The sequence below is a fragment of the Panicum virgatum genome, chromosome 5N (genome assembly GCF_016808335.1).
Source record: "Panicum virgatum strain AP13 chromosome 5N, P.virgatum_v5, whole genome shotgun sequence".
Taxonomy (NCBI): Eukaryota; Viridiplantae; Streptophyta; class Magnoliopsida; order Poales; family Poaceae; genus Panicum; species Panicum virgatum.
The window spans coordinates 10,683,871-10,697,773 of record NC_053149.1 but is presented as its reverse complement, the minus strand read 5'-3'; the positions used below and the strand labels follow the sequence as shown (position 1 = coordinate 10,697,773).

Below are 13,903 nucleotides of genomic sequence, written 5' to 3'. Positions count from 1 at the left end.
GGGATGCATTAGCTCTATGGTGTCAAGAATGCAGTCCAAATGGCCAAGAGAGACACCCAAAGGCCGGGCAATGGGTATATATAGACATCCCTCCAAAAACTAGCCGTTACACTCTTTTCTGCGAAGTCGCGGACCGTCCGCATTTCAAAAACCGGACTGTCCGCCGTTATAAACCAGTGAGTTAGAGTGCATTTAATGCGTGTCAGAACTAGCCGTTAAGCCCTGGCGGACCGTCCGCGCCCCAGGGACGGACCGTCCGCAGTTAAGAGATCTGACTCACCAGAGACAAACAAGCTCTTTGGTACAAAATCGAATTAGCCTGCGGACCGTCCGCGCCCCAAGGGCGGACCGTCCGCAGTTCACTTTTCAGCCCAAACCAGAGAAACAACCTCTCTGGTATAAATCTAAGATTAGTCGGCGGACCGTCTGCGCCCCATGGGTGGACTGTCCGCCGTACAACTTTGAAGCCCACCAGAGAGACACCCTCTCTGGTACATTTTTGAAAAAAGGTGGCGGACCGTCCACCCACCTGGGCCGGACTGTCCGCCATACCACCAGAGCCTCTGCAAGCTCTCTGGAACTGGAGCGTACTGTCCTCCCCTCGTGTGCGGACTGTCCGCCGTTACTCAGTCAGCTCTCAAACTTAGTCCTTTTCAAATCTTTTCAAAACGCCGTTAGCCCTCATGCATGCAACTAGACATTTTGAGCAAAATGGCACTAATGACCCGTCAAGCACGAGTACATGACCCCTCTTGATAGTACGGCTATCTATCCAACAAATCCAGTCACTTTTCATCCACTAAACGCCTTGTGACCGGTAAAATGCAGAAGCCCTATTTTATACCTTTGCCTTGTGCCCGAGCTTTGCTCATCATCTCCAAAACTCCATACGTTCACAACCAAATCTCTTTCATCCATGGATCAACCTATACTCATTATCTCAAATGAAATCGTTAATCCACAAACCATTGTCATTAATTACCAAAACTCGAATTAGGGGCCTAGATGCTTTCACCGGAGAAGGCAGCTGCGGGGCGGCGCGCCGGAGCAGCGAGCGGGCGGCCAGGGCGCCAGGCGCAGGCGCTGGCGGCCGTACGTCGCGCCGTCACGTGTCTCCCCCTTGCCCTGGGCGTCAGGCGTGGGCAAGTGGGCAACGGGAGGGGGAGAAGCGAGTTTCTGTTGCCTGTTGGCCACGGGTGGACTTGGGCTTGGAATTCAGAAATTGAGATGAGTTTTTTTTACTTGATGAGCCCAAACTTTAGGTATGCCAAGGCATATCAGGCCCACCTATTGGGTCCGCCATTGCCTGCAGCTCTGCTTAATAGAGTAAAGGAAAACTTCACCCTAATTAATTACTTTTTGGTATGCACAATGCTACCCTAAACGACGTACTGGTAGGGAGGGAGTATTTGCAAATATTACGCTGCTTGGTTGGGAAGCCCCAAGCGCGCGATGAAATTCCAGATAAGAGACCAATCCCGTGCCGTTCCCACGCAGTCTGCCACGGGGCACGACAGCCCGACACTCGGTGTCGTACGTGAAACGTGACGTGACACGTGAGTGTGTCCATCCATCCTCTACTCGTTCCCAAATCCCAACCACGAGAACGGATAAACAGCAGCGTGCTCGACTCCTGGTCAGCGAGTGCACCTCCGCACCTCACCACAGCGGGGGCCAGCCGGCCAGCCCGCCAGCCCGATCGCATTAAGAGCCCTCCGAAAACGGCCGCGGTGTCTCGCAACAACACAAGCGGAGGTCATTTAATTAGCCGAGCTGGTGGGCCGCCAGGAGGGGGCCGACCGGTAGGGATGAAAATGGTTGGGAACGGTTGGGAAAACCTCTCAACCATTCCCGCAACTGTATTTTTTGGTCGGGAACGGAAACGGGAACGGGAAAATTGGACGGGAAAACGAAATCGGTATTACGGGATATCGGGAACGGAATCAATCGGTCGGGAGCATGCCGATTACGATCGGGAATCGATAACTCAAAACGGGAAAATACATACAACCACTTCAAACATTTAACTCGATAAAATAATTACAACTATGCATAAATAACATGGAAACAAAACTCGTATAACTAAGAAACACAGGTAAAGTGAATCACGAATTCACAATTCACATTAGAACACATGCAAACAACAATTCACGTTTCCAACACAGGTAACACAGCCGACTACGATAAATACGGGAATTCCCGCGGGAATTTTCCCGGCTAAAAACGGGAACCGTGAAAACGGTCGGGAAAACACCCCAACCGTTCCCGTTCCCGCCCGTTTTCCCGTTTTGTTTTCCCATTTTCCCATTTTTTCACGGAAACAGTTTACGGTCGGTTTAAATGGTAAACGGAGCCGGGACGAGATTTTCCCGTCCCATTTTTAACCCTACCGACCGGGACGGACCCGACCCGAGCGCGGCCGCCGCCGCTCCCAGCCCGGTCCAGCCGAGACGCCGGACGCTACCCCCCACCAGCCGCCGTTCAAGCGCCTCGTGCGATCGGCCACCACGCGTCCGCCACGGCGCCCCACCGCCGTCGGATCGGGAGGACGGCCCCGGCTCCCGCTCGCAGCATTGAATCGCCGGGTCAGCGGCCCCAGCGGCCCGGCGCGTCCGCTTCCCCCACCCAACCCCCGGCGTCGGATCCAGATCCCACGGCCCCCACCCTCCCGCCCCTCCTCGCCCGTCGCGCCCATCCCGTCATCCCCCGGCCAGCGCACACGAGGACGGTCACGGCTCAGGGGGCCCAGGGCGAGCAAGAGCAACGCAACAAAACAAGCGGCCTTTGACTGCGCTGCCTGCCTGCGCGCATCAGGGGGAGCGCGTCGGCGTCGTCGTCTCCTCCTCACCCTCCTCTCCCTCTCCCTCTCCTCTCTCTCTCTCTCCTCCAGTCGCCTCCACTCCCCATCGGCCAATCCCCCCGGGCCTTTTCCATGCGTCCACACGACGGGACGGGGGTGCTCGCTCGCCTCGACTCGACGCTTCGCTAATCGCTAGGTTGGGCACCGCGGCGCCGCCCCCCCCCCCCACCCCCCCACCCCCCGCGCGTCGTCTCCGCCACTTGCTATTTTGACCCTCCCCGTCCCTTTTCTTTAAGAAATCAAATCCGCCGCTGCTCCTCTCTCCTGCTCGCTATCCCTAGCGCTGTCCCTCCCTTCCCTGCCCGACACTCCCGCGCCGTGGACGGAGGGTTTGGGCTTTTGGCGGAGCGGGAGCGGAGACGGGCGGGGCGAGCCGGCTCGTCTCCTGATGCGCGGGTAGGATCAGGCGCGCGGATCCGGCCGGTGCTAGCCCTCTCGGGAGGCTGCCCGCTCGTCTCTCCTGCGAGCGTGGGAGGAGGCGCGGCGGCGGCGGAGGCGGAGGCATGAGCTTCGGGAGCCTGTTCGACGGCGGGGCGGGCGGAGGCAGCGGCGGCGGGATGCAGTTCCCGTTCTCCGCCGGGTTCTCGTCCTCGCCGGGGCTCTCCCTCGGCCTGGTACGTGCGCGCCTGCCTGCCTGATGCCCGTTCGGCTTCGAGACCAGTGCGCATGATTCGCGACGCGCTGGTGCTGCTGCTGCGAGTGATTTGATATTTTTCGTGTTCGTCTGAAATGAAATGCGGTGTCTGCCATCTCATCTCCTCGCAGGACAACAACGCCGCCGCCGGCGGCGGCATGGGCGGCGGGCGGGCGCTTCCCGGTGGCCCCGGCGCGGGCGGCGGGAGTGGGGCGGCGAGGGACGCGGACGCCGAGAACGACAGCCGCTCGGGGAGCGACCACCTCGACGCCATGTCCGGCGGCGGGGAGGACGAGGACGACGCCGAGCCCGGCAACCCGCGCAAGCGCAAGAAGCGCTACCACCGCCACACGCCGCAGCAGATCCAGGAGCTCGAGGCGTAAGACCCCCCGGCCCTCTGCCATTCGCGTGCTCCACCCTCCAGCTTTTTTCCTTCTTCTTGTCATCTAATGCATGGATTCGCGCCCGTGTTCCGTTGCGTAGGCTCTTCAAGGAGTGCCCTCACCCGGACGAGAAGCAGCGCGGCGAGCTCAGCAGGAGGCTCGGCCTCGACCCGCGCCAGGTCAAGTTCTGGTTCCAGAACCGCCGCACGCAGATGAAGGTATTCCCTGCCATGCCGATTCTTCTTTTTTTTTCCCCTCGCTACCCTCATTTCAGCCGCTCCTGAATCCTGACACGGTTCCGGGTCCCGTGATTTCGCTTGCCAAGACGCAACTGGAGCGGCACGAGAACGCGCTGCTCAAGCAGGAGAACGACAAGCTGCGCGCCGAGAACATGACGATCCGGGAGGCCATGCACAGCCCGATGTGCGGCAGCTGCGGGAGCCCCGCCATGCTCGGGGAGGTGTCCCTTGAGGAGCAGCACCTGTGCATCGAGAACGCGAGGCTCAAGGACGAGCTCAACCGCGTCTACGCCCTCGCCACCAAGTTCCTCGGCAAGCCCATGTCCATGCTCGCGGGGCCTCTGATGCAGCCACACCTGTCGTCCTTGCCCATGCCGAGCTCGTCACTGGAGCTCGCAATCGGCGACTTCCGTGGCCTAGGGTCTATGCCCTCTGCTACGATGCCTGGTTCCATGGGCGAATTCGCTGGGGGCGTGTCTAGCCCATTGGGCACGGTGATTACACCAGCGCGGGCAACTGGATCTGCTCCACTGGCTATGGTGCGCATTGACGACAGGTCCATGCTGTTGGAGCTTGCGATCAACGCGATGGATGAACTAGTCAAGCTGGCACAGATTGACGAGCCTTTGTGGCTTCCGAGCCTCAATGGTTCTCCCAACAAGGAGATGCTGAACTTTGAGGAGTATGCCCACACCTTCCTGCCGTGCATTGGCGTGAAGCCCATGGGGTATGTATCTGAGGCCTCCAGAGAGTCTGGCCTCGTCATCATCGACGACAGTGTTGCCCTTGTTGAGACCCTCATGGATGAGGTTCGTGCTCCTGTCTGCCATTTTTGTTCATTACATTGTTCCTTTATATCATGACTTGTGCTGATGCTGCATGTTGCTCTTCCATCCATGTTGCAGAGACGGTGGTCTGACATGTTCTCGTGCATGATTGCTAAGGCCACAGTCATAGAGGAGGTGACCTCCGGCATTGCAGGAAGTAGAAATGGTGCGCTGCTGGTGGTGAGTGCCTAACAGTTCCCTGGGCTCGATCATATGCAAATGTATTATTGTTTGTGACCATGAATGTCTTCTAAACAAGCTAACTTCAATTTTCTTTTGCTTTGGTGTAACAGATGAAGGCTGAGCTACAGGTGCTCTCACCTTTAGTCCCCATTAGGGAGGTCACATTTCTCAGGTTTTGTAAGCAGCTGGCTGAGGGTGCATGGGCAGTAGTGGATGTGTCTATTGATGGATTGCTGAGAGATCAGAACTCGGCAACAACATCCAACGCTGCAAATGTAAGGTGCATGAGGTTACCTTCTGGATGTGTGATGCAAGACACTCCCAATGGCTTCTGTAAGGTACTAGCATCCAAACGTCATTACTTCTTTTCTGTCTGTAGTGTTCGCATATCGAGAAGGGGTAGTGTAACACCACCATACTTCACAGTAGTGTTGGGCTAATGAAGCTGACGTGATTGTTACTGTAAAGTTTATGAACTTTTACTTCACTTAACTGGTCAGAGCTTTACCCTGAGCTCAAAACTAACCATGAATTCCACTTCCTCTCCACTACCTCCACACCACCCTCACTCTCAGATCATGGGACTACGTAGACGTTTCTTTTTTAGAGCTGTATTAATTTAATGACGTGCTTTGGTGATGCCCATGCAGCATATAGTGTTCACAAGTCAAGGCCTAATAATTTAATTAGGGTCATGAGCCCACAACCCAAATAAATAAACTGCTTGGTCAACGAGGAGGGGACCTAAACAAGTTGTTTAGGAATAATCAAGTGTTTTGTGGATCCAACACTATTCCCCAAGCATGTCTCCTTGTGGTTGTTTAGTCTCAGCACCGGCATTTTTAGGGGATTAGATGCTTCCACCCCTCGGTTGGAGCACCTTGGGTAACTTCTTGTCCGCAATTTAATCAATCTGTCCCTGCTTGTATGTTGAAATTTGGACCACTAGCTCATATATCGGGGTTAAAAGATGTCAATATTTGTGTCCTCGAGTTTTGCACAAATCTTGACACGACCTTGATCTGGGGCCTCGGCCACTGATGAAGGAATTAAAATATGCTATAAAATTTTATGCCAAACACCAAGGAGAGTTCTGGGTGGAAATTTTGATGAAAAAAATGTGGTTTTGTGATTTTGGAGGTGTTTGAAGCGATATTGCCTAATCCAAGAACTTTGGGGAAATAATTATCACACTTTATTTCGACACCTCAGTTGCATCTTTCTTATGATGCACATCAGTACGAAGTTACAGGTTATTTGAAAGGCTAAATGGGAGATCTCTGGGACTGTTTGCATTGTAACTTGATTTGAAAGCTGGGAGTTTGGGCATGCAAGCGCGGCATAAGGCAAGGAGTACAAAGTCTTGTCAGAATAATGCTAATTGTCATCTAATCCATGTGCGAAGAAATCTTGATTTATATTATCACTTTATGATATGCTGTTATCTAGATCGATATGATCCCATTATTTGATTCATGTGGTTTCACATCCCGAGACTGCTTAACAGTCAAACAGCTCCCTGCCCACTTTGGTTTTTTACCTTTGATCCACGGGGAAAAAAATTCACAAGTTACAAAGAGGACTGCTCTCCTTACAGTGTAGCCACAGAAGTGCTGTATTGCTCTGCAGAGCCCCCTTGTGGACAATTGCATGTGGGCGTGCATTTATGGACTAACGGATGCATTTACCCTGTAGGTCACATGGGTCGAGCATACGGAATACGATGAGGCATCAGTACACCAGCTCTATAGACCACTTCTCCGGTCCGGGCTGGCCTTTGGAGCCAGGCGGTGGCTTGCGATGCTGCAGCGTCAGTGTGAATGCCTGGCCATACTCATGTCCCCTGATACAGTTTCAGCTAATGACTCGTCAGGTACAGAAAAGACTGAACCTCTTCTTGCCATTTTCCATGTACACCCTGTAAAGAACTGTGCATATATGGAGTTGTGCTAGTTCAGGCCTTGTTTAGAACACTTTGCATTTTGGATTTTTGCAATTTTGGAATGGAATTTTCAACATTTGAAGTATTAAATGTTGACTAATTACAAAACTAATTACAGATCTCGTGTGTAAACTACGAGACGAAGACGAATCTAATGAGGCTAATTAATTCATCATTAGAGCATGTTTACTGTATCATTACTGTAGCAATTTAGCATCTAATCATGTCCTAATTAGGCTCATTAGATCTGTCTCGCGATTTATAGTCCATTTGTGTAATGCGATTTATTTTTCGACTACATTTAGTACACCATGCAAGCGATTTACAAAAACTTTGCATTTTGTGTTTTGGGATCTAAACAGGACCTCAATAACTGCATTATGGCTCTAAAAACTGCATTTCTCATGCATCAATCATTTCTGTCGATATCAAAGCAAGGGACATTGTGTTTTTTTTCTTTTCACCACAGTAAAAAAGCAAGGTATACAGGTCAACAAATAGGTGCTAGCTTTAACTTCGAAGCATGCATGACTGGTCGGATACAAAAATAGTGTTGCATTTCTTACTTAAAATAATAACAATGTTCCACCTCGATGCAGTTATAACACAAGAGGGCAAGCGAAGCATGCTGAAGCTGGCACGGCGGATGACAGAGAACTTCTGCGCTGGGGTCAGCGCGTCATCTGCGCGTGAATGGAGCAAGCTGGACGGTGCGACAGGCAGCATTGAGGAGGATGTGCGTGTCATGGCACGAAAGAGCGTGGATGAACCTGGGGAACCGCCGGGCGTGGTGCTGAGCGCTGCCACATCGGTGTGGGTGCCCGTGGCCCCGGAGAAGCTGTTCAACTTCCTCCGTGATGAGCAGCTGCGTGCTGAGTGGGATATCCTCAGCAATGGAGGCCCAATGCAGGAGATGGCTAACATTGCCAAGGGGCAGGAGCACGGGAACTCAGTGTCCCTCCTCAGGGCCAGTGTGAGTATTGTTCGCGTACTGGTTACTACTACTGTTCTGTTCTTTTTACATTGATTCTTCGTTCCAAATGACATGTCTAGCACAGTACCACAAGCTCACCCCACTTAAGAGTTAGGCTGGTTACTGAAATCACAAGTAATTTATCGGAACTCACATAGATTAATGCTTTCTCGATCTTTAGAACTACTCAGTAGTATCTTTTAAGTGATTTATTTTGTAATCCGATAGCGACATGGTGAAAACTACAAGAAAAAAAATCTGGCAGCTTTCTATCAGATACTGCTGGGAGATGAAAAAAGGCCGTCCCAAAAGCCCACTAGTATGAGAACTGAGAAGCACCTAACTTTTCACAAGTTCAGTGGAAAAGGACAAACTGGGACCAGACAGGGTAGGAAGCGCAGATCTGCCTGGAAAGGTGTCAGGTTGACAACTTTTTGCTACTGTTTTGTACGTACAAATTGTTAGGATTCAAAACTATTGCTGGTCCAGATCTAGTGAACAGTTTTCTTTTTCTTTCCCTGGCATGATTCTTTGGATTGTGTGAACGAGTATATTTTGTCATGAGAAACCATTATATTGGCATCTGGCCCTCCTAAAAACAATAGCCCATGCGGGGGCCCATGCTGATGCTTTGAATGTTAGCGCATCAAGCATTAACTAATGGTATTCCTCATCAATCACACAGTAGCCGAGTAGCCTCACACTATCTCAATATTTATTTTGATACGGGCTCTCATGCTTTTTTATGCTTTCCTCGCTGCAGGCCATGAGTGCCAACCAGAGCAGCATGTTGATCCTCCAGGAGACCTGCACTGATGCGTCGGGCTCCATGGTGGTGTACGCTCCGGTGGACATCCCGGCCATGCAGCTCGTCATGAACGGCGGGGACTCAACCTACGTTGCTCTGCTGCCGTCTGGGTTCGCCATCCTGCCCGATGGTCCCAGCGCCACCACGGGGCACAAGACAGGAGGCTCCTTGCTCACCGTGGCGTTCCAGATCCTCGTCAACAGCCAGCCGACCGCCAAGCTCACCGTGGAATCAGTAGTGACCGTGAACAACCTCATCTCATGCACCATCAAGAAGATCAAAACTGCGCTGCAGTGCGACGCCACCTGACCCGCCACAGGGGATGTCGCCGCAGGGGGATTCGCCGTCGACGAGGAGCCCGAGTCAAGAACGAACCGCGCGCTGGAAAGAAACCTTTGCTGGGTGATAAGGATCTGGCTTCGGCGATCCTTAGCACAGAGCAATGGTGGTGGTTCGGGCATTGACTCGGCCTCTACAGTCTGCGGCTGTCCTCCCTGGCAACCGGTAGTTGGATACAGTGCCATGCATACTGGACAATATGGTAGATGGCTAATCTTATGCTTCAGTCCCATGGTTTCAGGGACCAATCAAACATTGAGTTTTTTTGGCTGGCTCTTTGTTAGTTATAATACTATTCTCAGTTGTGAGGTGAGCTATGTCACATCTGTAAACTTGCAAGCTCAGAAATGTTGGGTTGCTGTAGTGGTGTCCTGCATAGAGGTTATGGTAGCACAAGTGTAGCTAGCATCAAACTACCAGCCAATAATAATGTCTGGTCGATAAAGTGGAGTAGGGGTTTATCTTGAAATGCTTGTTTAATTATATATAGGTTAAAATGCATGCTGAGATACATGTAGAGTTACACTGCTCCGATTGACTTTCATAATTTCTTGTATACTGCTGTGTGGCCCTGGTTCCAAACTTGAAGTTTGGAGACCATCTGTTGCGTCAAATCGGTTACTCCGGTCAAATTGTAAACAGTGAAGAGTGCTGCGTTTGTTCTGGGGAGTAGACAGTTTCAGCAGATGGCAGCTCTGGGTTGTACAGGTTGGGATCCTGGCTGTTTTGGTGACGGTGACGGGTCACCAAAACAGCCAAGAGCAGGTTGCTCTCAGTTTGGACGTACAGCTGAAAGGCTTTTGTTTGTCGTCTGCGCGAGTAGTCTACTAGTGACGTAGTCTGCAACTCCAGAAGAGACGGCATGCGTCTATGAGTAATGTGGCTTCTCGTTCTGGATTTTTCCTCCGTTTGGGAGACTTAAGCTGGTGCAGTAGCATGATGAATCGACCAGCCCTCTTGGAAGTTGGAACACGGAAATTTCACGAGAGATCAGGGGGTGTTTAGTTGGTAAAATGAAAATTTTTGGGTGTCACATCGAATGTTTGACTAGATGTTGGGAGAAATTTTTGGACACTAATTAAAAAACTAATTTCAGAATTCACCTGGAAACCGCGCGCGAGACGAATCTTTTGAGGCTTTTGACCGCATCATTAGCACATGCGGGTTACTGTAACACTTATAGCTAATCACATGCACTAATTAGGCTCAAAAGATTCATCTCGTTTTATACATCCAAACTGTATAATTAATTTTGTTTTTTAATTATATTTAATACTCCATATATATGTCCAAAGGGAAGGCAAAAATTTTTGGGTTGGTAACTAAACGGGGCCTGAAACATGTGTTCAATTTCCAAGCAGCGCAGCGTGTGGAAGGCTTGCCGACAGTCAGCAACCATGCATGGTGGCGGCGGGTTGCCGCATCGATGATGTGAGCAGTGCACTGTTCATCCCCGGTGTCACTCAAACATGTCATGTGCTCGTGCAAGGACTCAGGTACTAACATCTAGATGACCAAGACATTTTACTCCAATATAAGCCCTTTTTTTCTCTTTCTTTGGGACGAAAATGGGCAAATGACATGCTTGGCTTGGAGGCTGCTGAACAGTTCCTGCCACACTGCCTCTTGCCAGTTTACTAGCACGACAGGGTTGGCAGTGCTTTTGCCTTTTGTAACAGGCCGGTGTGTCAACATGGTCAGTAGGCGACAGGCTGACAGATGAAGAGATGGTCCCCACAACGTCATTGAGACTTTGGAGCACGGAACTTCTGTAAACTCCGGGACATTGTGACACTCGTGTGCTTAAGGCCGTGTTTAGTTACAGCGTAAATTTTTTTTGCGTTGTAATCTTGTTAATTTGAAGTACTAAATGAAGTATATTTATAAAACTTTTTGCACAGATGAGTTGTAAATCGCGAGACGAATCTAATGATGCTAATTAATTCATTATTAATCAATAATTAGTGGATGGTTACTGTAGCATCACTGTTGCAAATCATGGATTAAGTAGGCTCATTAGATTCGTCTCGCGATTTACAGCTCATCCATGAAAAAAAGTTTTGTAAATAGATTTCATTTATTACTCCATGCATGCGTCGAAACATTCGATGTGACGTTTTTTTTGTGTTTACGAGATTTATGGGGTGGGAACTAAACAGGGGCTTAGTGTCTACCAACATTTTTTTTTGTCACAGGTCGAAGTCAAACAGAGCCTAGTACTGAACAAACGAGAAGGGGCAACGAACAAACAGTTATGCAGTACAAGGATAGACGATGCTTCGCATGATCGTACGCCGTCAAATCATGTCTGCCGTACGACACCATAAGTGATCTATATTATTAGTACTCTTCCTGATGCTAACCTAAACCTTGAGCAATCTATTCTGGTATGCTCAGTTCGGGTATGCATGCCCGTTCAGTTCACATCACACATCCACATGCCGGATTGCCGGTGCCATCTTCAGATCCGCTGCATAGCCCTATCAAATGGGATTGGTCAGAAATGAAGACGTACCTACGCCATGCTAGGTACGGAGCTTGCTACGCTTGATCGGCCGGTGGCTACGGTCAGCGGCGAGCGGCGGCGCGCCCGCGGCACCGCGCCTTGGCAGACGGCTACGCGCCGCAAGGGCAAGGCGCATTCCCCGGGTGGCCGACGAGGTGCCGAGTGCGGTTGGCTTGGCGGAACCGCTCGTGGGGAGCGCGAGGAAATACCAGCCCGTGCCCATGGGCCTTGTTGGGCCTAGGGGATTTTTTTTTCTGATAGTAGGGCCTAGGGGATTTTTTGGCCCGTGTTCAGACTGGCGCGGGCAAAATTCAGTCAGAATGAAGATTTGAGAGCTAATTTCCTTCCGTTTTTTCTCCATCGAAAAAAGTTTCCTTCAGTTTTTTTTGGAATTTTTCTTCAATTGATATTTTCATCAGGCTTCAGGATCAGCACCTGCCAATTTCTTCTTTCTTCTTCTTTTCGTTTTCCATGCTAAACAACAGTGACATTGATTCCTCCAGAGTCCAGAGTCCAAGATCCAACCATGGTTAGTTTTTTTTTTTGAGAAAGAGACCGGATTTCATTAAAATAGAACCCTTTTCACCTCAACAAAAAATAAAATTAGTTAGCTATACATCATATCAAATTTTCTTCCCTGTCAAAAAAGTTAGTTGGCTACAGACACGCATGCTGCATGCACCGCTCCATTGATTATTCCAGCCATGGGCCATGGCTGCACAACGGCCTCTGGTAGGCGTGTACTCGTGCAGACGAACAAGAGCAAGGAACAGACCGTTTAAATGCAGTACAAGGATGGGTCGCCAAATCGCCCCGCGTGACCGTACGCGCGCCGTCAAATCATGCCTGCCATGCTTGCACCATAAGTACACCATGATTACCGATTAGTACTAACAGTGGACCTCCCCTGAGCGAGTGAGCTGAACCGATCCTCTGATTCTGAACGTGAGCTTAAACTTAGGGTGCGTTTGGTTGGAGAGCGAGGTAGGATGGAACGGCTCTATTCCGGATTTTAGAGATGAAATGATTCTATGCTACGTATTTGGTTAGAGGGATGGAACGGCTCCATTTCGTTTGGTTGGAGGCGCGAGGATGGAGCTGTCCTTACACCGTCAAGCACCGTTACGTGGGTCCCGCTTGTCGGTGACTCGATCCTCTTCTTCCTCCCTCCTATTTCCCTCTGTGGCCATGGCTCCTCCTTCCTCTGCTCCGCCGGCCTCCATCCCTCCCGGTCTCGCCTCCACGCGCTGCCCGCGCTCTGCTCCCGCGCCTCCCAGTCTCACCTCCACGTGCCGCCCACGCTCTGCTCCCGCTGGAGCTCCATCCCCGCGCCGAGTACCAGCCCAGCCCGCGTTCTGCATCCGCGCCAAGCTCCGCCCCTGCGACGCCGGTGCTCCGCCTCCACGCTGAGATCCGCCCAGGCCCGCGCTCCGCCTCCGCGTCGTGCTCCGAGCCGGCCCGAGCTCCGCCTTCGTGCCATGCTCTGCCTCGGCCCGAGCTCCGCCCCGACCAGAGCACGGCCTCCGCGCCATGCTCCACGCCGGCCTGAGCTCCGCCTCCGCCTCCAGTCCGCCACGAAGCACCTCCGCCGCCACCGAGCCCCACCGCCTCCGGTGCACCGCGAAGCACCTCCACCCTCGGTCCCCCACGTCGCCGCCGCCGAGCCCCTCCGCCTCCGGTCCGCCGCGCCGCCGCGAAGCCCCTCCGTCTCCGGTCCGACGCGCCGCCGCCGCGGAGCACCTCGCCCCCGGTCCGCCTATCGAGCTTTGTCGGCGCGCAGGCCGTCACCCCCACCGCGCCCGAGATGCGCTCCCTCCTCACGGCGCGGGACAACGTCGAAGTAGGACGGCTCGGTTCGGTCGATTTTGCGGGATCGAGCTGTCCCGAATCTTGAGCGAATATTCGCTCCTCGGAACCGCTCCGTTCCTACGCTCTTCATCCAAACATGACATGGAGCGGCTCCATCCCAGTATACTCCTGAACCAAACGCACCTTAACCGTGTGTTTGGTTTGGGGTTGTGTGGGTTGGGTTGGCTCCAACTCTCATTTTGGGGATGGCTCCAACCTTTGTTTTGTTTGGTTGCTGGGTCGGGTTCGTTCCCGTTTCTTGTTTGGTTCGAGGACTGCAAAGGGTTGGAGCCAACCCATCACTTGTTTGGATGGATGGATTGGAATGGACCTGTGGACCTGGTTACTTATGCTCTGAATG

The 13,903-nt window shown here is 52.0% G+C and overlaps 1 protein-coding gene across 1 annotated transcript; it reads left to right on the top strand.

The window, feature by feature from the left end:
• Positions 1–3,052: 3,052 nt before the first annotated feature.
• LOC120672838 (homeobox-leucine zipper protein ROC5-like) lies at positions 3,053–9,719 on the top strand. Its single transcript, XM_039953443.1, has 9 exons — positions 3,053–3,474; positions 3,626–3,873; positions 3,978–4,095; positions 4,203–4,925; positions 5,022–5,123; positions 5,237–5,464; positions 6,822–6,999; positions 7,668–8,041; positions 8,805–9,719. The coding sequence occupies exons 1-9, from the start codon at positions 3,364–3,366 to the stop codon at positions 9,156–9,158; spliced, it is 2,436 nt and encodes an 811-aa protein (XP_039809377.1). The 5' UTR covers positions 3,053–3,363; the 3' UTR covers positions 9,159–9,719.
• Positions 9,720–13,903: the final 4,184 nt, after the last annotated feature.

What these genes read in the sequence shown, in the direction of transcription:
- LOC120672838 (XM_039953443.1), top strand. Translation starts at nt 3,364, where the DNA reads ATGAGCTTCGGGAGCCTGTTCGACGGCGGGGCGGGCGGAGGCAGCGGC. An exon ending in ACCGCCGCACGCAGATGAAG is followed by an intron (nt 4,096 to 4,202) that starts GTATTCCCTGCC and finishes TCGCTTGCCAAG; the next exon opens with ACGCAACTGGAGCGGCACGA. An exon ending in TTGAGACCCTCATGGATGAG is followed by an intron (nt 4,926 to 5,021) that starts GTTCGTGCTCCT and finishes TCCATGTTGCAG; the next exon opens with AGACGGTGGTCTGACATGTT.